At 43.9% G+C, this 23733-nt stretch overlaps 1 protein-coding gene across 1 annotated transcript in view; it reads right to left on the bottom strand.

Annotated features, from left to right (window-relative positions):
* Positions 1–23733, bottom strand: part of Cul5 (cullin 5) — a 201188-nt gene that overhangs the window by 64190 nt on the left and 113265 nt on the right. Inside the window, 3 exon segments of the mRNA XM_067127553.1 lie at positions 2244–2337; positions 18613–18774; positions 18973–19173. Of these exon segments, the coding sequence (XP_066983654.1) occupies positions 2244–2337; positions 18613–18774; positions 18973–19173 (457 nt within the window).

The following is a 23733-nucleotide window of genomic DNA, read 5'->3' on the forward strand; positions in this document are numbered from 1 at the left end:
TGATGACTGCATAAAACCACCGATGTTAGTCAGGAAATGGCAGAAAATGAATTGAAGCTCTTTGCTGAGTTGTATATATCAGTCCCGAAAGTGGGAGGGACCTTGTCACCTAAAGAAACGATAGTAGCGCCACCGTGAAATTTGAGTTCTTAGACTGCCATGTAGAAAGCTAGTAGTTATGTATTGCTTGATAAGTCACTAATATAAAACCATCTTTTACATTAGCCAGTACTTGTGGTCTCCACTAATCCTATTTACTGTATTCTATTTTTAATCCAAAAATAATCACACTCTGCTAGCTGAAAAGCCATACTGCACATGCAGGTAACAGCCTCCTATCCTGTTGTCTCAGTTACAAGTGTAAGTAATACAGCATGGTTGGGAGGCAGACCATATGTAAGTGCATGTTCTTAAACCCTTGTGGATGGGTAACATACATATATGTTTACTTATAGCTTTGGGGTGGATTCTGGGTAACATACATATATTTTCAAAATTTCATTCCACACAGTTTGAAGGAATTTTTTTAGTTAAAGTACTCAGATCACTTCCATGGGCCATAAATGACTCATGGCAACTTTTTTACCCCAACTCTAACAGCTAGTTGTCATTGGGAAACCTTGTCCAAAATTACTATCCAATGATGTCTCATAAATATTTTGCAATAAATATACTCAGATTTTGCTACTGATTTTCGTTCTTATATTACTGTGTGAGTTGTAATTATAATTTTACAAAATAAAATAAAAAATATTGCAAAAACACTTATAACTTGGTAAAATTAGCATATTTTTATGACTGTCGTTTGGAAAAGAGGCCCCACACAGGGTTCGAAGTATTCACTTTCAACTTCCCCTAGAAGGTACAGAAAAATTTTTAGAATTTTTTTCTTATACCATGTGCATATGCATATTTTCCTCTTTGCAATGATGATTTTTTTTTTAAACTGGCCAACCTTAAATTTAGCCCAGTCTATGGGTGTGCTTAATATGTATTTAGCCCAGATGAGAGGGTTAAGAATTAAAAAAAAAATCAGTTTTACAAAAATTACGTTTAAATGCAGGAAACCCATCATTTGCTTTTGTCTGAATCATAAATGGGATGAGATGATCAAAATGCCCCAAAAAATTCCTAGAATTGGCTGACTAGAACAAAGGATCTGAATTAAAGGTTAAGTATGTTTCACTATCTGTTTCACATATTCTAAATTAAATATTAGCTACATATTATAATAATATCAATCTACTGTATTCTGTCGCAGCTCCAAAATGATTTAGGTTGCCTATGTTTCCTTGCTGCTATTTGTATATAATTACATGCATCTCTTTTTATCTTTGTATTTTGTTCATCAGTGTCCCAGCTTTTACTTTAGTCCTCTTCCTCATTCATTATAACTGTAAAAAAAACTGAAAAGGTGTGGTACATACTACTGTACCTGGACCCAGTTCCAGGCCTACAAGCACTTAATACTTCCTAGACTGGTTTCCCCTCTTGTTTTTTATCATAATTTTCTACTAAACTTTCCCCTCATACATTTTATGCTTTTCTTTATATTTTCTCTATACAGTTCCATTACTGTATCTAAAAATTTCCAAAATCTGGTAAGGCCTTGGATGTATTTTTCTGCATAAACTAGATATTACTGTATTATTAATAACTAATTAATTGGTAGGGAATTGAATGGTATTACCATGACAATAACTAATGAATCTAAACATGCTACAATCACCAAAGGCCAAAATTAAATACAGTGCCAATAATCACTGAAAAACCATAAAATACAGCCGTGAAGTCAAGAACATGATGACATAACACAAATAACCGAGTGTATGATTAAAATGAAATAAGACTTAAATTAGGAAAACCTTGTAACTGTCAACAAGCTAAACACAAGAAGTGAGGCTTTTACTACGGTAGAACCCAGAACCTATGTGATGTATGGGTCTTTTGGATTGGGAAAGTTGTGTCTACGATTCACAAATATCACAAATGTGTGCTAATACACATAATGGGTTTGCTGTGAAAAAAAAGATGCAGCTGGGGACTCTGACCCTGTAAATAACCTTTACTTCCAGACTCTAAATGGTAATACTAACAGCCAATAAAACAATTAACCAGACAATGAAAACACTCAAGTGAATTCGCAAAACAAAGTCCACTTATTAGAGCCCTAATAAATTCTGAACTGTGTATCCTTCAATCATCTAATTATATCTAATGAACTTGCAAGTAAATCCACTTACTATCAGTTTCATTATTTTTGATCATCTGAGGACATTCTGCTAAAATAGTGTCACGAAAGGTTGTTACTAACACCTCCACACAGCACTCGTTCAACTGTAATGAAAAAATATTCATTTATATATACATTGGTACATTATTTTTAAAGTTCGTAAAATTCAATTAAGTGCACAAAGTGAGAATCTTTTCGGTAAAAAGTCATATTTATTAAATAATCTTTTTTAATATGTAATATTTATTAAATAATCTTTTTTTTAATATAACAGTCACCCGATATTTTTCTTTGAGGATATATAATGGGATAGCTACACAGCCAATAGAAAAGAAATATCACAATTTTTGAAAGCAAATTGTGTTTTTCCTCAATATACAAACCTGAGGTCCATTACATTAGGAATTACTTTCAGCGTAGGCTGTAAATGGCTGTTAAACTCTTGAGCAAGGTGGTTAGGCAGTAACTACCGCCAGGTGGGAGGGAATACCCGCCTCCCCAGATGTAAACATTCCAGTTTGCCTTTCGGTCCAAGTTCAGATTGAGGGGTGGCATGAAGCGGGCATAATATGTAATGTAAAGGACCTCAGGTTTGTACAGTTAGGAAAAATACAATTTACTTTGAAAAATTGTGATTTGTTCTGACACGATATACAAACTATCGGTCCTTTACATTAGGAAGACTCATTGGTTGGAGGGAGGAATCTGAGTGAGTCTCCTGAGCTGACTGGAGTTCTGCACACCTGGGGTACTTCTCCTGGTCGAAAGAGCGAGGAGTACCGTGCCTCTGGCATATTAATCGGAGTGTAGGAACTGCAAGATACTGGACCATTCTGCATGAGTGAGGAAAAGTAACTCATACAAAATAGGCTGGAAGACTCTAGAGCTAGAGGCATTAAGGAAAACCAGAGATAGGGTTCCCTTATTGCCATTCTCTCCTTCCTCCCCTTGCTAGAGGAAAGAGCGGAATTGCTTCTATGATTCTAGAAGAAAAATAGAACGGGTGCTGTATGTGTAGTCTTACCGCATCAGCGCCAGATCCAGCAACTATTGGTTCGAGTCCTATTCTCATCACGAAGGAGGAGAAGGAGGAAGGAAAGGAGGAAGAGAGGCCAGTCACTCTCAGTATCCTTCTCACTTCCAGAACCAACACCTTAGGCGAGATGCTACTAGTCCTCTTGAAGGAGCAGGGTAAGAAAACACAACTTGTTGAGCAGCCACCACAGGGTCAAGGAAAAAAGGTTCCAAGGACCTGTGGGCAAGACCACAGGAAGACCACAGGAAGACAAGAGTGTGGTCTATGAAACCACGTCTTGCTTCCTGACCGACAAGAACTTCCGGAATGTGAGGGGTGGACCAAGCCATTGTCTTCGTGAGCTCTCGGTTGGAAAGTACCAGTATCATCGTTGCCAGCTGCCAAGTACCTCCTTTGATTGCTACATGAAGCCAGGAGAAAGATCCAGGTTAGGAATGTCGAGCCTTTCAGAAAGTACCACAACTCCCTAATAGGACAAAGTAACGACTGATCTGGATCATCGCTACCATGTCCAAGGAGGAGGGAAACAAAAAGGACTCGAACCTGACAACAGATACCGATGGCGTCAGAGTCCACCTACGACATCCGAGAAGGAGTTGAGGTATTGATCCCCTTCACCAGTTCCTCCATCTTCTACACCAAGGCCGGAGCAAGATGAGAGATGGTCCTATGAGGGCACATCTCTATCCAACGACTCTCGTAAGGGCGTGCGCAAAGCACAGGACAGGAACCCTAAACAAGTCACATGCCAACCAGGAAAGAGTTCCTTGGGACAGCATGACCGAAGAAGCTTCTCGTTCGTAGCTAAGTCTCGACTGAGGAGAAGAAGGCTACTTCAGATAGAAGACTAGGTCGCATGGGCCTACGTTCTTCACAAATGAAAGGGAGAGACGCAACCCTCGGCGGAGAAGATGGGGAAGTCCAGACTTGAAGAGTGACTCTGACCCGAGAAGTTCTGTCAACGACACCCACCAGCGAAGACGGATCCAGTCCCTGAGCAGTGTTGCAGGGGACTTCAAGAGATATCCAGCTATATCTGTTGCCGCTCGGCGAGAAAGCCTATGCTTGCAAGGAAAGCTGGAAGGTCTCTAGCCCTGAACACACAGGGATGTACTGCCTGAAGAACCGCTTCTTGTGTAGCTGCTACAGGAGGTTGGGTCAAGCAGAACTCTTCTCGATGCCTCGGCTATCAGGTGAAGTCTTCCAGCATTTGTAACTTGGGGGAGCAATGCTTGTGAACCCCTAGCGAAACAGAAAAATATGGAGGGAAAAACGTAGATATCGATTTTTTCCCAAAAAAGACAGCATGCCTCACTGTAGCAGCCCCTGGGTCTGGTACGAAGGAGCGAGAAAAACTGTTGACTTATTGTGCAGGGAGGCCACAGAAAGACGGTAGGGGTTTCTCAGGCGTGCAGTCTCTTCGTGAATCTTCGTGAAGAAAAGAGTGAGCAGCACGTTCCGTCCCGATCACTCAAACCCAAGGACAAGCTTGCCTACCAATACATCCCCACCGGGAATGCATCTGGCTAACTGAGCTGTCGAGTGCGCTATAGAACACTCGAGTACCTGCATATGTCAACAGGTGAAACAGAAGGAAAAAACGATTCCCTCTTGTTTGTCGACAAATGCCACTACAGTACCGTGGTTTTGTTGTTCAATGAAACCAATGAGTATTGCAAAACTCATTCTGAATTCTTGCAGGGCCAAAGGGCTGCCTTGAGCCCAGGATGGAGATGAGAAGGTACTAATCGTCTTGGTCACACACCTTCAAGACAAAGTCTTGCTGGTGTGCACCTATTCCTCGATCGGTGAATCCATAAGTAGACACATGATGTGAGGAGAATATGCAAGTATATTTGAAGGTTCCTTCAATCAAGCATTAGCCTAACTCTTTCCTCATACTTCGAAGAGGAAAGAAGGACGGAGGAATGGAAGCAGACCTCCATTCTCCACCATGGGGAAGCTTCTGTTAGATGACAGGATACTGAGACAATTAGCTCTAGCCAGGCTGGCATTTCCCGAATTGGGAGCACAGGAGAGGAAGCGGGATGGAAGTTCGATGAAAAGAATTGCCGAGACCTAGGGGAAATAGATACTTCTCCTGAAGGAATCCACTCCCAGGTCTCGGCAATGTCGCTGCCAGCTCCAGAGACTTGATAAGTATCATTTCATCCAGGCATCAGCAGTAAGAGAACTTCTTCCCAGTCGATACTTATTTCTCTCTTCCCTTCTTCCCTCCTCCCTATGTAAAAGAGGGTGGAAAGAGACACAGTTATGTGCACTTTCCTAGAAGGGAAGAAGAGGGCTATGTGTTCTGCAATCTTCTTCTGAAGCCTGGGACTTCTTAGGAGTTGAGGGGGGCTGGCTTGAACTCAAGGTCGAGTTGAGATGACTAAGACCCCAAGGTCTTGGCCATTGTCCAAAGGACAAGGCAGTGCCCTGGTGCGAACCTTGATTACCGAGGTATCTGGCAAATCTCTGAAAGAGAAAGCAGAACCAAGTAAAGGTTCATTCTTAAGGGTCGAGCCAACTCGGGACTTACGCAACTAGATATCCGAATTGGGACAAAGTCCTTCTTCTTAGCACCAAAATTGCCCACAGAACTGCAGCCGGCAAGACCCTCAGAGGCAAGAAGAATTCGTATTCTGTCGAGGCAGGGGAGAAGCCTGGTGTCTCAACCTGAACTCCTCCTCCTCCGAAGAAAAGAATTCAACTGGCCAAGAACGCTCACGGAAGCAAGGACCGTGGCGGTCCCCAACACTCTCGGCCCCTCGGGAACTGCAAGAGTTGTGAGTGATGAAGATTATTCATCGAGGGAGCCACGGTCCTATCCAGGGGGTCCTCGCGCCGATTTGTCAGTGCAAAGTTCTCCAAAAAAACAAGGGCAACGCAACTTGAAGAGGAAGACCCTCGCTGCTTCATAAGCGTGAAAGTCCTGTACCTCTCCCCTTAGAGGGAGACCTTAACAGATCCCATGAAACCCTCCTAGGCTACCTGGTTGTACTATGAGACCATCGGGGTACCGACACCCAAGCACGCCAGGCAGCCAAACTCCGAAGACAAATTTGTCGGAGCTCTTTCTGTCCGTCTCGTGCCTCTCGGAACAACCGAGAGGAAAAGAGAACAGGTGAGGAGAAAGAGTACCCCTACCTGTCCTGCCAGTAAGACCAACAGGAGAAGCGGACTATGAGCGATAATCAACTGAAGGAGATTATTGCCACACGGGGGAAGGAGAGCGCTTGTGCCGTGGCAAAGCGCTTTCCTGGGAAGAGCAGAAAGTTCACTCGAACAGATTTGGAAGAACCGAGTGGGGTCAAGATGAGCCATGCCAAACCGAGCTGATCACACAAACGCGATCGAGGGGTGGTATGTGGTGGACTGGGAGCCAGGCGGGTCGAGCTGAGCCAAGCAGAACCAGTCTCACAAGGGCGACCAGGGTCTGGGCGAGGCAAGCAAGCCGAGCGAGCTGAGCCGAGCCGATCACGTGAACACTATCTGAACTGGACAGGGTGGAACTTGTCTGCCGTGAACTATTACTAGTTTCCCGAATTCTTAACTACTTCGAGGCCGAGGCCCCTCGAGAAGAAGGTTCAAAGGGGAATTCTGTGTCTGCTATCCTGTATGGTTCAAGACAAGAGGATGAATCCCAGCCAACAATCGAAGCAGCTGGCGGGCAGTATCGAGACACCTGGCGTCTCGGCACCCAGACACCTGGTGTCCTGGCACCCAGACACCTGGCGTCTCGGCACCCAGACACCTGGCGTCCCAGCACCCAGACACCCGGGTGTCTCAGCACTTTCTCTCGTCCTGTGTCTCTCGTCAGGAGAGTACTCGTGATTCAGAGGATTTGAGCGACCTGTGAGACTCCCGAAAATCGGGAGCGGCTGCTTTCGGTTTCCTAAGAGATCGAAAAGAGCCAGGCACAGAACCAGTCTTAGACGCAGACTTCTAAGACTGGTAACGAGGGCGTGGTCACTTTCGCGGCTCCAGAAACGCCAGACCCCATAGGAGAATGCGAATGGTGCGAACACCCAACGAGAGAAACTTGTCTCCCGGAAGAGAGTCAGTCCCTTAGAAGTCCCGCAGGACTCCCGAAGGGAATCTCTTTACTGCTTCTTCTGGTGTTTGAACTAATAGGATCGAGACACCAGACTGGGAACCTGACTGAGCACTGGCAAGCACTCGGGGAGCACTTGTGGTGCTGGCAGGAAGAGTCGAGACATCTGCGTGCCTCGGCCCTTTCTCTCGCACTACTCCTAAACTGGGCCGGGGAAAGTACTCTCCAGGCCCGATCGGAATACTCAATATTCCACCGAATCTCAAGCACTCAGAGCGGCTCGCGAATGAGAGCCCGAAGCGGCCCCCGTCTAAAGAGGCAGAACCTCTAGGACTGGGAATGGGATCGCAAACTGAGGTCTGCGCAGCCACGGCTCCCGAAACACAAAACCCAGGGGTATGCGAATCGGTTTCCTAACCCAAAGGTTGGGAAGAGCCAACGAGAGACCCACTGCCTCCTCAGAAGGAGGCAATCCCTAGACGTCCAAGGGCATCAAGGGGAAAGAAGCAGCCTTCCTCTCCTACGGAGGTCTGTCCAATTCCCGGGACCCCCTCGAACCTCGGGAGAGGAAGGGAAGAGGCAGCAGAAGATGAAATCGAAGATAAGTTGAAGAAGACGTCGACTACTTCCACAGGGTGACTTCCTTCGCCTTCACTCTGACATCTTCTACAGGATGGTGGACACGAAACATCGTAACCTCCAGGGCAGCTACGCAGGAACACAACGGAAGCGGCCCAGGACACGACCACCAGGAAAAGCAGCAGGCATGATCAGGATAGCCAATGCAGGAGCTACGGAAGCAGTTTGGAAAGCAGGAGCTACCGCAGCGACCAGGAACGTCGCTTCCACAGGGCAACTTCCTTCATCTTCACTCTGACATCTACAGGATGGCGGACATCATAATCTCCAAGGCAGCTAGGCAGGAATGCGACGGGAGCGGCCCAGGACACCACCACCATGAGAAGCAGCAGGCACGATCAGGACAGCCGATGCAGGAGCTACGGAAGCGGTTTGGAAGGCAGGAGCTACAGCAACAGCCAGGAGCATCACATGAACGTCACCAGCAGCGACAGAAACAATCAGGACAGCTGTGGCAGGAGGCCAGGAGGAGCCACCCAGAGACTGTCGTCGAGTCAACAGAAGCATAATACAGGAAACAGCAGGAGCAGATGGACCACAGATACGCCAGAGGCAGTCAGTGCCATGGCATACATAAAGGCCAGCAATGACAGCGATCGATGTACACCGGCGTGAACAGTCAGAATGATCACGACATGGAACTATGCCATTCCAACCAGGTACTGTGGTCGATCCCAAAACAATACTAAATGAATGTCGGGACTCCCTCATGCACGATATCCCCCGAGATATCCAGCCAACTACAGGCAGTCCCCGGTTATCGGCAGGGTTCCGTTCTGAGGGTGTGATGATAACTGAAAATCGCCACTAACCGATTTTCGGTGATTTTCAGGGCTTATCAGCGCCGAAAAGCACCGATTTTCGGTTATCGGTGCCTCTGTTTGGTATATATTGGTGCCAATACCCAATTATTGGTGCCGATAAGTGGAAATCGGCGATTTTCGGCACCGAAAATTGCTGATTTTCGTCGCTAGACAAGCACCATAAAACCGGATCGCCGTTAACCGTGCCCACCATTACCCGGGGACTGCCTGTACTGCTGTGCCTGCGATGCTCACTGTCAACCTGAAAGAAAAAGCAAAGATAATTTGTAGAGGGAGAATCCTCTTGCTACGATGAGAACTGCCCTACGCAGCAAGAGGAGGCCCCTTAGAAGCGGTCGCCTGACCTCCCAACCCCCCCTTGCAATCTTCGCCTGACAAGCGAGCAAAGAGGGCGAAGGAGAGAGACCTCTATCAAAAGGAAGAACTTACAGGGAAAGAGAAGGAATGAGGGGAGTCCACCAAGGGCGCTGTGGACGCGGAACTTACTGACAAGGCCCGCAACCTCCCCCCCGACAACTCACTATAGTGCAGGCTGCGAAAACAACACTCAGCACAAGTAGGAAGGAAGTAATCATGCCCTTGCACACGGAGGGCAGGAGCCCAAGAAAGGAAGCGAACTATTATGTCCCGATCAATGTAGGGGAGCGAAGATACTACGCCCAAACTAATATCTCCAAATGTACAGGGGAACACCTTCAGTATCTAAATAAAGGGCTACTGGAAGAGAAGCATTACCACTCGGTTATGCCCCTCTAAATACACCCTTGGCCGTCAAACCCAAGACACAGACACAGGGGAATGACGGCTTACGCAAGGTTATCACAAATCGTGGGTTTGTATTAATAAATATCAAACACACATAATATATGCACAAAAAACATTAAGATCCCACCGGGATAATAAAGAGCTTAACGACAGTCAAGCAAAGAGATCCGAAAACACGTCTGCAATGCATGACAGCTGAAAGCAAACTGGTATGTTTACATCCAGGCAGGCAGGTATTCTCGCCTACCTGGTGGTAGTTACTGCCTAACCCAAAAATGACATTTTATGATAAAATGATGTTTCATTATACTTACCAAAACACTGTAAAAGCTTTTATCTCTTTAAAATCGACACGTCCGAGATAAAATTTTCAAACTTTGTTTGGAACGCTGATACAATTGGCGGAGACCCAACCCCACGGATGCCGGTGGGGGTAGCGTGGCAGGAGACATACCCATAAACCCAGGTCAGTTTCATTCTCGGTATACACAATTAGTGAAAACCTGAGATAACGTCTCCCCTGCGGGGAGGAGGAGGCCTTTACGTTACAGTGTTTTGGTAAGTATAATGAAACATCATTTTATCATAAAAATGTCATTTTCATTATAATGACTTACCAAAACACTGTAAAAGCTGATTCCACATTTAAGGTGGAAGGGCAGGGGATGAGGTACCAGTTATTGAAAGGTTACACACACAAAAAAAAAAATAATAAATAAAAAATAAATAAAGGAACAAACTCTAACCATGGGTATCTTAAGGATCCATACCAACAAAAGGGCAGGAGTCACCTTACCTGGTAGATGGGCTTTTGCAGGGAGGTACTGCTGCTGGTTGAAGCTCCATTACCTGCAGAGGCCTTGGGCGTAAGCACTGCTAGCCACTCTGCTCCATAACAACCCAAGCAGTCAGGGAAGTACACCGCTGACTGAGACAAGGGGTGACTTCCTTTTGCTCTTGCCCTGAGCAATTGGAAAGCAACCAGACTGAAAAACGGGTCTCACCGCCTAACCTAAAAACAGTTAAATACATCCCCCTTCCCTATACCCTCAGCAGCTCAACTAGAATGGAGGGTACTCCAGGTGAACTGAGCACCCCCAGCTTCCCATTAACTCAGCAACCATAAAACCACAGGGGGAAGGAAAGATAAAGAACCTACCCCCCTAGTGTGTTCCCCCTAAAACCAAGCCTGCTACCGATACGGGACCTAACGCAAACAGGTCCTGATACGCAACTTCAACCTCCCTAAGGTAGTGAGACGCAAACACTGACTTCGACCTCCAGAAGGTGCTCTGTGTGATCTGCAAGAAAGTGACTTATTATGACGATAAGAGCCACTGAATAAATTTGTTTTTATCTAGCATGAGCGAGAGAGAGTGAATGTGAGACTTGACTAGGCGTGTCGTCCTCTTCGTTGTTGGAAGAGGGATGAGGTCTGTGTTTACGCCTCTAAGATGAGTTCCTTTTGAAAGCAGTTTTTTGAGTCATTCAGGATAAAGGTCTGTCGTTTGGTTTTGGACTTTTTTTGTGTGCTTTTTTGAGAGTTGTTGGTTTTCCTTGTTAGTGTGCTGTTCTTGTTGCTGATGTTCTGGTCGTTCTGTTTTGCTTGGGTTTGTGTTGATTTGCTCTAACAGGGCACAAAGAAGCCTCCAATTCTTGAGGGCCAGCCACTTGAGAGAGGTTCTGAATTTTGTGTTTTACCCGAGGCCACATAATTTTGGAAGGAGACTCGTTCTTGGCCAGAAAATTCAAGGTGAACGAGCAAACAGCATTACCTTGTGAAAAACCCACTTCCTTGTCAATGGCTTGTATTTCGCTAACCCTCTTTGCCGTTGCTAAAGTAACCAGAAAAAGGGATTTCTTAGTGAGGTCTCTAAGAGAAAGACCTTCTAAAGGTTCATACCTTGGAGACATTAACCACCTCAAAACTACATCTAAATTCCAGGCAAGGGCAGGTTTTGGGGCCTTAGCTGTGTCTAAGGACTTGAGGAGGTCTGACAAGTCTCGGTTATTTGATAGGTCTAACCCCTATGGTAGAAGACGGAGGACAGCATAGCTCTGTAGCCCTTGATGGTTGATGGCATCAATTTTCTTGAATCCCTCAAGTAAATGAAAAAATCGGCAAGTTGAGTTATAGACGTCGAAGAAGAGGAGATACTATTTTTTTCTACACCAGTTCCTGAAGACTGTCCACTTGGATTGGTATAATTTGCTCGAGGAGTCCCTTCTGCACCTCGCAATAGCCTCTGCAGCCTTGCTTGAAAAACCTCGCGCTCTGATGAGCTTCCTGACAGTCTGAAGCCTGTCAGAGCGAGAGTGACAATCCCTGGTGGAACTTCATTAGGTGGGGTTGTCTGAGAAGCAACTTCTTTTGAGGAGAGAAGCCTCGGGAAGTCTATCAGGAGATCTAGCAGGTCCGGGAACCACTCCTTCCTTGGCCAGAACGGGCAACGAGGATCAGCTCGACCTTCTGATGGAATTTCACTTTGTTTATCACTTGCCTGATGAGCCCGAAAGGAGGGAAGGCATAGGCAAATAGGTTCGTCCAGTCTAGGAGCATGGCGTCCACCAAGTGAGTCAGTGGGTCTGGAACTGGTGAGCAGAAAACTGGGAGACGATGGTTCTTGAAGGTAGCGAAGAGATCTATTATGGGAGTGCCCCACAGATTCCACAGATCTAGGCACACTTGCGGGTGCAGGGTCCACTCCGTGGGGAGAGTCTGGTTCCGGCGGCTGAGTTGGTCCGCCAGGGCGTTCAGCTTTCCTGCACAAACCGAGGAAACAGGGCCACCCTGTTGCTGTCCGCCCACAGAAGAAGGTCCTCGCAGCTTTGAACAGGGCGAAGGAATGGGTACCTCCCTGTTTCCGGATGTAGGCTAGAGCCGTCGAGTTGTCAGCGTGAACAGCAACTGCTTGGCCTGAGACGTGGGTCGAAAATTCCTGGAGAGCGAGGTGAATGGCCAACAGTTCCTTGACATTGATGTGGAGCTTCTTCTGTTCGTCCGACCGAACTCCTGATGTCCTGAGGTTGGCTAGATGTGCTCCCCACCCAACATTGGACGCGTCTGAGAACATCTGCAGGGATGGTTGTCTTGGGAGGAGGTCCAGACCCTCCGAAAGCCTTTCCGGCGACCTCCACCAGAGAAGATGCCCCTTGACGTTGGGGGGAATGTTGAAGACCGTGGAGTCCGTTTGGGTCCTTCTGTCCCAAGAGTCCCTGAGGAAAAACTGTAAGGGTCTCATGTGCAGACGGCCTAACCTTACAAATTGCTCCGCTGACGACAGAGTTCCCAGGAGAGCCATCCACTGACGGGCGGAGCAACTGTCCAGGAGGAGAAACTTCTCCACCGCCTGAAGGCAGGAGGAGACCCTTTTGGGAGACAGAAAAGCCCGAAAAGCTAGACTGTCCAGAGTCATCCCCAAATAAAGAATCCTCTGTGAAGGAACTAAGCTCGACTTTTCCATGTTTATCAGAATCCATAAGTCCCGAGCTAACCTTAGGGGTTCTGTGAAGGTCCTCCATGCAGCGGTCCCTTGATGATGAACGGAGTAGCCAGTCGTCTAGGTACAAGGAGATCCGAACTCCCTCCAGGTGGAGCCAATGACCTATCGGGCGAGAATCCTGGTGAACACTTGCGGGGCTGTCGACAGGCCAAGCAGAGGGCCCGAACTGGTAAACTCTGTCCTTGAAAACAAAGCGAAGATACCTCCTGGAGTCCTGATGTACTGGAATGTGGAAGTAGGCATCTTCCATGTCGAGGGTCACCATCCAATCCCCCCGAGTTAGTGCCTGAAGAACTGAGCGGTTCGTTTCCATGGAGAACTTGGTTTTCACTAAGAACATATTGAGAGCACTTACGTCGAGAACTGGCCTCCAACCCCCTGATGACTTGGGGACTACAAACAGGCGGTTGTAGAAACCTGGGGTTGACACGTCCTGCACTACTGATGACCGCTTTCCCTAAGAGAGACCGGACTTCTGTCTCTAGGGCCGAAAACTTGACTGAGCCTCTTGAGTATGCTGTCAAGGAAATGGGAGAATTGGAGAGAGGAGGAGGTTGGGCGAACGGCAGACGGCAGCCTAGCTGGAGCACTTGCACCACCCACTGACCTGCACCTATGTCTCTCCATTCCTCCCAAAAGAGGCTGAGTCTGGTCCCCACCGGCGCATGGAGGACAGGGATCCTACTTACTGGTATGACGACCTTGTGGCTTCGAGGAGAACTTGTGACCCCTGGAGTTGGAGCGGGACCTTGAGTAAGGTTTGGACCTGGAGTTACGAAACAGATGCCTATTAAGAGGAATACCATCTTGGTCAAAGGAGCAGGAGCAGGCCTCGGTCTGGTGGAAGACATAGACAGGATGTGTGACGACGCCCTCTTATCCATGGCTGACAGGACGTCTTTCACTACTGCTTCTGGGAAGAGGCCCTCCTTGTCAAAGGGTGCGAACATCAAAGCCGTTCTCTGCGAAGAAGTCACAGCCTTAGACAGGAACGAGCACCAAGTTTCCCTCTTCTTCAGAGTGGCCATGGCAAAGAGGGAGGAAATTTCGCCTGCCGCATCATGGATAGCGATATCGGTGCAGGAAAGGAACCCCGTGATTTTTTCCAAGACGTCTTCTGCGAGATTAGCCTGCTCCACCTGTTTGAAAATAGCTCCCATTAACCAATCGATAAAGCTGACGATCTCTAGGAGCTTGAAGAGGTTCCTGGAAAAATGTTCTACATCAAGGGCAGAAAAGAAGGTCTTGGCTGCCTCAAATGAAATGCGTCTTGAGGGGTCCACAAGGGAGCCGAAGTCCCCTTGTGCTGAAATTGCGGATCCCAGTGAAGGAGAAGCTCCTGTGCTGTAATAATTTTTCCTCCTTTTCGACAGCTTTGAAGGAGGGTACGCAAACGACGACTTACCCGAGGACCTCTTAGCTTCCAACCACGCCTCTACCTCTTTTAATGCTTTCTTGGAGGCGGTGGAGAGTACCAACTTGGGAAGTGAAGTGGCAGGACCTTGTTTTCCCAGACGCAACGTAGAAGTCAGAGAAGAGGGGGCTGTCGGCTGAAAATGTTGCGGGTACGACTGCAGCAGAAAGCTGAGTAGAGAAGCGTAATGTGAAGAAGGCCCCAATTCACCTGGGCCTTCCTCTTCACCAGAAAGAATCGGTTCCGTGCCCAAACCATCCAGGAGTTGAGGAGGAACGACTACTTTATCCTCGGGAATACCAAGGACTTTGCGGACTACCTTTTCTAGCTTCCCTTCCAACAGAATAGACTCCTGGGAGGGCGAGGATGTAGCCAAAGGCGCAGACACTTCGTGTGTAGGAGGAGGAGTAAGGGGCCCAGGCACTTGCGGCGGAACTTCCTGGAGAGGGCTAGGCCTCTTGACTGCACTAAGTGACCTGGGAGGAAGCGTCTGAAGTGTATTTTCTTGATCGGATCCCCATGCTGAGCAACCAGGTATAGGGCTGGCTGTCCTTTTCTTGAAGAGTTTAGTAACCCTAGGGCAGGAATTATCCGAAGACCGCCTCTTTAAGGGCCGAGAGGTCCGATCCCACTTGCTATGACGAGGAGGGGGGGATCCGAAGAGCTGGAATATGAAGAGACTGAAGATGAACTGCTGCTACTCTCACCTGAAGAGCTTAACCTTACGTAGTGCCGCTTTGACTGCGACCGCCTTGATGAAGCTTCTGGGGACACCATCCTGCGATGTCGGCGATGGCGAGAAGATCGACGTGTCGATGGATCACTTTAACGCCCGGACTACGGTGCGAACGCACTAAACTTAAGACCGACTCCATGAAACAGTTCATTTGCGCTTCCATTTGATTTCTGAAAAGAACGAATTCTGATTTATCAGCCTCGAGGCTGGGCTTGGCTTTAGGAAAACATACTGGGAAGCTGGTGAAGAAGAGGGGGAATATGAGAGGGGGAAAGAGCAGCGGTAGAGGAGGGGGTAGGAGAGGAGGTAGGAACAGCCGGTAGAGGAGGTGACGCCGATGCCACCACCGATGAAGATGATAGCCTAGCTTCCTTACGCTTAAAGGCTTTCCTATCCCTATCCCTAACCAGCTTTATCTGATGGGAACTGTATGTTTGCCAAAACTCCTGACTCCATTCCATACATTCACTGCATGTGTTCTCCTGGGAACACTCTTGACCCCTACAAGCTGTACACAAAGAATGGCGATCGTATTTAAGTTTAACTAGTTTGGCGGAGCACAAATTCCCTGCGCAAACTCTGGATCCCGAGAAGCTTGAATCCGACATAGCTACGAATTCCCCGAGCTAGGCTAGCTAGATAAATAAACAGGTAATTGAGTACTTCACCAAGGAGAGACGCCACAACTAAGCGCAAGGAGACAAAGGAACCCAAACAGTTTGAGGGAGACGGACGTGCGAGATGCGTTCCCAATACGCCCGAGAATGAAACTGACCTGGGTTTATGGGTATGTCTCCTGCCACGCTACCCCACCGGCATCCGGTGGGGTTGGGTCTCCGCCAATTGTATCAGCGTTCCCAAACAAAGTTTGAAAATTTATATCTCGGACGTGTCGATTTTAAAGAGATAAAAGCTTTTACAGTGTTTTGGTAAGTCATTATAATGAAAAAAGATTGATGGTTAATCCTCTACCTATAACTGACCGTTAAAAATTTGCCCTTTTACACCACCACCAATAACCAATAGTTCCTAATTACAAAAAACAGAAAGGAAAGCAATGTAAATAACGTATATACTCCTTTTCAAACAATGTAAAGGTTGTCTCATAGCATTATTATTTTGGAGCTGCCTTAGATCACTCCCATTTAAAAATGTTTTGCCTTCTCTGCTAATACCATATAACATCTTTATTGTGAGAAGTTCTAAGGGTGGCATCCAGACACTAGGTTCTTCGAGTAACCATTTCTCCTGTTAATCCCAAATTTACCAATGTCTCCATGTGCTGGAGTTCTGAAGCACTAACTACAGGTACAGGTGTCCAAGGGAAAAATATTTTTTTTCCCCTGAGTTGGAATAATTACAGTAAACCCCCAATACTCGCAGGGGTTGCGTACCACACACCCCCTGCGAATAGCTAAAACCCGTGAATACTTAGAACCTTTCTAAAAACACTTAGAACTGCCTATTTTGATAGTTCAAACACACAAAACAAACTAAAAATGCTTATACAGGTATTATCCTACTTACGATTGGGTTAGGTTCCAAAAAACCATCATTTGTGGGAAAAAACGTAAGAAATACCAAAACGTATCTCGAACATAGCCTAGCCTACACCAGGATATTCAGTGCCATGTACTGTATACGTATATGGTAGCCTAGCCTACACTATAAAATATATTCTTTACTACACGGTATACTAATCATTAATATCAGCTAATTCTGGAGGTTCATGCAAAGTGACATGATAATTCAATACAAAGAGAAATTGAATAACAAATAATTAGCTTAGCCTACACTATGGTATATTGTTTACATACACGGTAGCGTAGCCTACATTATACTCTCCTCTATATTCACATATCGTATTATACAAACATCAACATAACGAATATGCATCTTTTCCATGGATCTTTTAAAATGTTATGCCTTAATTCACTTTATCCAGTAATATTGTATACATTCTTATATTGCTTCTGTATTATAAATTGCGATCATAGTGATCAATGTTTAGGTTTGGCAATGTTTACGTGGCGTTTATTTCGCCGCATTTAACTCAGTTCTGAGTGCTTTTCTTGCTTCTAGTTAGTGTAAATGTATCTCTAGATACTTCATTTATATGAGGCAAGGTTATTTTTCATTATACGAAGTGTTTTTAAGTCGAAATATAGCTAAAATTCGTCTCGTTGTGAAATTAATTAATCTATTACTTTCGTTAGTAGATGACGATGGCCATTTGGGGATGTTTGTTTTGTGTGAAAAAAATTCAAGATTCCGTTCGCTATTTTCACTTCATTTCATCATAATACAAGCTTTACGTATTTATCGTTTATCGGCATAAAAATAACAGCAATGTGTTCTTTCATGCACAGTAGTTTTGATTAAAATACTTTCTCTCCCATTTTAATTACAAACGAGTTTAATCCATGTTGCCAATGCACAATAATTCACAGTATAGTCATTAGCAGCCTGAATATTGTTTTTTCAGCTTCAGCTGCAACTTGCAGCTTAAATTTAACAGTATATTTCCTTGCTGATCTTTTATCCATACCGAATAAGGGTATAATGTAAAAATATATTAGTCCTATTCTACTTAACATCAATTGTGCCATAATGTACAGTAATTGTTTATTACCGTGCGATGGTTGAAATACCATGTAAAAGGCTTTTGTTATCAGATTCGGTTATAAGCAAAACAACACTTTCTTGGTCGGTTGTTTATGGCTGTATGCATTTACGCAAGAGTATAACGTTACTAACAATACTTTTATCATTCTCTTCTACTTTTCTAACTAGATGGGGGAAACGAGATGGAGGAAAAATGTCTATTGTAATTTGGTCTCTCTCACTGCCTGATTACGCTGCTGCCTGCACCCGCGCGAAATTTTAAAATATTTTACAAATAATATTGTGGTATCGGTATTAATTGCTTACCCCATTGCAAAATCGAATTATCGTAATGTGAATTATCGTAACTCGAGCATTACCTGAGTATTTTAATAGTTTTATCACAAAAAGTGCATTTAGTCATGAAAACGAGATGAAAATACAGTATTTAGTGAATATTTCTCAGTGAAAAAATACAGCGAATTGGCGAATTTTCCGCAAGTAATTGGTAGATACGTTCCAAAGAGAAATTCGTGAATACGTGAGTCCGCGAATCGTGAGAAAGCGAATCCGGGGGGGGTTTACTGTACTTACTAAGACCATTGATACTCCCTCCTAGAGATATAAACTGCCTATTGAAAGGGTGATAAATCTTTACAGAATTCATAAGTTAAGCTTGGAGAACAAACCTGACTCCTGCATGCACTTCAAAGTAAAAGAGGATTTTCTCCATACTGGCCATGAAGAACTGGCATTGTCTGCCAGGAGCTCCTGTGAAGCATATGAGAGAGAGAGACTTACGTTTTGTAGCGATCCACTAAAGGATTCCAGGTACTTTTCACCACGCTGCTCTTCCTCTCTTAATTTGATCTCTGCGTATTTCATGTAGTTTTGGACACCATTTGCCTCGAGGTATTGTGGGGCCTTTATTCGGTAAAAGGCTTTGGTTGCTTCAATGTAAGCCTAAGGAAAATTTAAAAATTTCATTGATTACAGCAAAACCTAAAGAGTCATTTTAATCTGACAGTGAAGATAAAAATAAATGTACAATATATCTTATGTGAGGTAATAAAAGTGACTTGTGCACTCCAACTACAAAAAGACATCCAAGTTATTTTATATATGAATGTAAATACTATTAAAAAAATAGATGAAACTTACCTTTTCAAAATTTTCCCTATATATTTGCAATTTATCAACGGAATTGGAGCAGAGGTTAACGTAACTCTCACGGACTCCAATGACAAGCTGTGAATCAAACGCTTCACCATTCCTCTCCGCATGGACTAGTTTCATTGCTGAATCTTGTAATCGCTGCTTGATATTACTAAAAATACTAGCATTCCAACTGTCTAACATTAACTGAAAAATACAATATTTTACAGTCATTAATAGGACAGTAAAACCTATTTTAATAACAAATATTTATTAATCAAAACCCATTATCACAACAAAATTTTATTCAAAATATGAATCTAGCACTTTACTACTGTATAAACAAAAAATATAAATTCAATTTACATAAGGTCTCTACCACTGGGACGCTACCTCCCTAGCCACCTGGCAAATGTAAATTTAATATAGCAAACACCTATAATAATATGTCACTGTCCAACAAATCTCACCTACTGACACTAGTAGAATTTTTTAATTCATAAAGCCATGGTCTCTCTTCCCATTACGGGGGGATAGTCACACCAACCTCTGGGATGCTAGTGATCATCAAAATATGTGAAAGTCACAAAATCTCATTCAGAGATTCATGCTAGTTAACTCACTTAACAGTGTTACCATACCTTATTTCTTTATGTGTGATAACTAATTTGGTATGGGAAAAATATTCCAAAATTGACAATATTTTAACATCATATGGACTCTCACAATTTTTTCATTTTCAAAATAAGAGTATACGCATTCATTTTCATTTAATCATTATAAAATTTTCAGAATAACTTCCAACTGTGGAGGCATACAAAAATCAACTTCCTACCTACCATAACTCTGAAGTACTCAAAAAGTGCAATTGTTTGTTTTTCTTTTGCTGTTTTCTGAAAAATGACATCTTACTGAGTAAAAAAAGGTTCATTTTACAGAGGCACTTGCAGCAGGGGTAGAATTTTTCCATTCTAGAAAGCAAGGCAATGGAACTGAACCAGGCCACTGGAATTCCACAACTGCCTTGTTATCATTAAAAAAACCAGTTAAATGGAGATCTATTGCAGGTATCAGTTACCCAAAAAACTTCTTTGTTTGACCTCTTTCACGAAGGAGACAGTCAAATCAGTCAAGAAGCCAATTTGGAATACCTCCAATATTCCAATCCAGCCATCCTCAAGGAAATTCCTACGGTTCATGCGGAGAGTGTTTCAAAATCAATGTCTGTGCTTCAGAAAATTCACAACCCTTCAAGAGTTTACCCAAAACTTGTTTTTAATGGCAGCATGGGTTCACACAGCAGGCAGCATTCTCTGTTTTTTCTTGATTACTGCCTAATCTCCCCCATCATGGAAATAGCTGCCACATCATTTCATGCCATTCAACGTCTCTCTGTATTTGGGGCTGCAAGTGAGTAAGGAAAAACCAGGCTGAATCCCTTCAAGGTGGCAGAACATTTGGGAATACAGTACTTATAAACATCTGTATAATGCAAGCAGTCCCTGGTTATCGGCAGGGGTTCCATTCCAACAGCTTGACGATAAGCGAAAATCGTCGATAACCAAAAATCGGTATAAGCCGATAACCAGAGACCGGCACCTCCGTTAGGTATGTATTGGTGCCAATACCAAATTATCAGCATATATCGGTGCCGAAAATTGCCGGTTTTTGTTGCTAGACAAGTGCCGGAAAACCGGGTACTACCTGTACTGTTCAACCATAAAAGGTCATAGAGGCAGTCCCCGGTTAATTGCGGGCTCGGTTAACAGCGATCCGGTTTTATGGCGTTTGTCTAGCAACGAAAATCGGCAATTTTTGGCGCCGAAAATCGCTGATTTCCACTTATCAGCACCGATAATTGGATATTGGCACCGATACATACCTAACATAGGCGTCGATAACCGAAAATCGGTGCTTTTCGGCGCTGATAACCCTTGAAAATCGCCAAAAAGGCGCCAAAATCGCCGATTTCCAGTTAGTGGTGATTTTCGGTTATCATCACACCCTCAGAAATGGAACCCCACCGATAACCGGGGACTGTCTGTAATCCAGCAAAATGAGACTAATCAAGAAGTTGCAAGGGTACTCTCTTCCAAGAGCCAAGTCCTAGCAAATTTTCATTGGTTATTTGGTTTTGCTAGAGAAGTTGGTATCTTGCAGCCAATTAAGAATTCAATCTCTTCAGCTACAATCTACCATGACATAGAAGGTATCAATGTCCCAGGATCTTATAATACCAGTAATGGGTACAGTTTGGCCAGATCTAAAGTACTGTTCTGGGGAGACAAAGATCACCTGGGAAAGGGTCCCACTATACTCCCAGACCTAAAAAGTTAAGTATACCTTAGTTTAACCAGACCACTGACCTGATTAACAGCTCTCCTAGGGCTGGCCCGAAGGATTAGATTTATTTTACGTGGCTAAGAACCAACTGGTTGCCTAGCAACGGGACCTACAGCTTACTGTGGAATCCGAACCACATTATAACGAGAAATGAATTTCTATCACCAGAAATAAATTTCTCTACTTCTTCATAGGCCCGTCGGAGAATCAAACACGGGCCTAGGAGAGTGCTAGCTGAGAACGATACCACCCTGTCCAATAAGGAACATCCCAGACCTAAAGGTTCTTGTTTTCAAATGCATCTACTCTGGGATGGTGTGTACACATCCTGGTTCTGAATTCGAGCAACAGGTTATAAACAGAAGTAAAGCTCCTTGACATAAACTGCTTCACACTAAAATCCATCTTCCTCAGCCTCAAAACATTTGTGACACAGAAAGCAGAACCAAGGTGGCACACACATGGAGTTACGGGCCATTGTTTTGCACGGATGAACACGTCGGGATGGTAGCAGGCTTCATGCTAGGGACCCAAAACACAGTTGCTGGTACTTTGAGCAAGTTCCAGTCCATTCAGAGCAGATCATAATGTCATCTGCAGACCTCAGTAGCAGTTATGAGGGACTACTCTTGATATGTTTGCAACATCTTGGAACAACAAATTACCAATCTACTGTTCTCAGCCAGATCAAGCATCACAGAAGAGTAACTTTAAATGATTTTGACCCTTATGCCTTTCACCCCAATCATTCCCATCATAACTTCAATGCTCCTTAAGGGGCACGCCTAAACCATAAGGCCTCATTTTAATGTAAATAACTGTTTATACTTTATGACTGAAGGGACTTGCTTCAAATTTCTAATCACTAATTCTACAACTAATACAGTAATGAAAATTCTCTTGTGGGGAAATTTAGAAACTTGACCTCTAAGTTCATTTGTTTTGCAACTGAACAAAATCATGATGTCACTTTTCAAAATTAATATGCAAAATTCAAAATTGCACAGAAAAGGGATTTTCCTTACGTTAAAAATAAAGATACTGTATATAAATATGCTATATTCTGTAAAAGTTTCGTTGAATTTGGTTCAATCTTCTTGGAGAAATAAGCATTTAGTTTTGAAAAAAGTAAGTTTTGAGAAAACAGCAAGACAAAATAATTTTTGGATTTTCAAAATCCTGAGATAATCTGGAAATCTTAAGGAAGTTATCCCTATATCATAACCCATTTTCTCTGATATGTCCCATAGAGTGAATGGGATACTTTAGTGGGTGACTATTTTTGAATAAATTTTGTTCATATTGGTTTTACATGCTTTTTTTACAATTTGTCGTTCACAGTTCCATAAAAGCAATGAACAAAATTATCCATGAACCAAACTAAGCATTTTTTTTGGCAATAACATTTCAAGTTATGTTTATTTACTATAAAACAGTCCAAAACAGTGTATAACTCAAAACTGATCCTGGATTCATAGATTTCTTAATGTTTTTTTACAATTTGTCGTTCATAGTGCCATACAAGTGATGAAAAAAATTGTCCATGAACCACTCTAAACATTTTTTTCAGTAATAACATTCCTAGATATGTTTATTTACGAATAAAACAGCCAAAAACAGTTTATAACCTACTTGATACTATCCTGAATTATTCATACAGACATTTTTTACAAGACTTTTTTACAATTTGTGGTTCAGTGTCATACAAGCAACGAACAACATTGTCAATAAACCAATTTAAAAAAAAAAAAATTTTAAGCATTATCGCTTCAGGATATGTTTATTTAAACATAAAACAGTTGAAAACTGTTAATAACTAAAATCTGATAATCCCTTGAAATTCGGCTGTTGGCGCACCCCTTAAGGCCACAACAAGAATGGTTGACTGGCTTTCCAGAGATATTCAACTGTGTAAGAATTCTAACTGTTCAGAAGAAAAGAGAGAACCGACTTTTTCACTTTTCTTTCTTACCAACAGAGATTACCATTGTCTGGTTACTGTTCAACATGTGGATTTGGGTGCTCACTGTGACATCTGATTTATTCAAGCTTGCCGGTCAGGGATTTCTGTGCAAATCTATGAAACCTTTCACCCGAGATTTGGCATTAGTTTTAAAGAATTTGGTATGATCCACAGTAAGAAGATTCCTTACTCCTTCCTGTTAATACGGCTTTCTCTTGAGGTGCGTCAGCTAGCTCCTCACTTTATCTGGAAAGGTTATTTATTCCAAAAACTAGTTTCTTATTACCATTTCTTTGTCCCAAACACAGTAGTTAAGACAGCCTTTTAGTGCTAATGATGTTACAGCTATGTATTTTGCTTCTTCTTCAGATGGGAAGGATGACCTCCGTTGTCCCATTCATGCAATGAAAATTTATCTACAAAAGACAGGGTCATTTACTCTGCTTCCTCAAGACTTTTTT

Source organism: Macrobrachium rosenbergii, chromosome 25, assembly GCF_040412425.1.
Source record: "Macrobrachium rosenbergii isolate ZJJX-2024 chromosome 25, ASM4041242v1, whole genome shotgun sequence".
Classification (NCBI taxonomy): Eukaryota; Metazoa; Arthropoda; class Malacostraca; order Decapoda; family Palaemonidae; genus Macrobrachium; species Macrobrachium rosenbergii.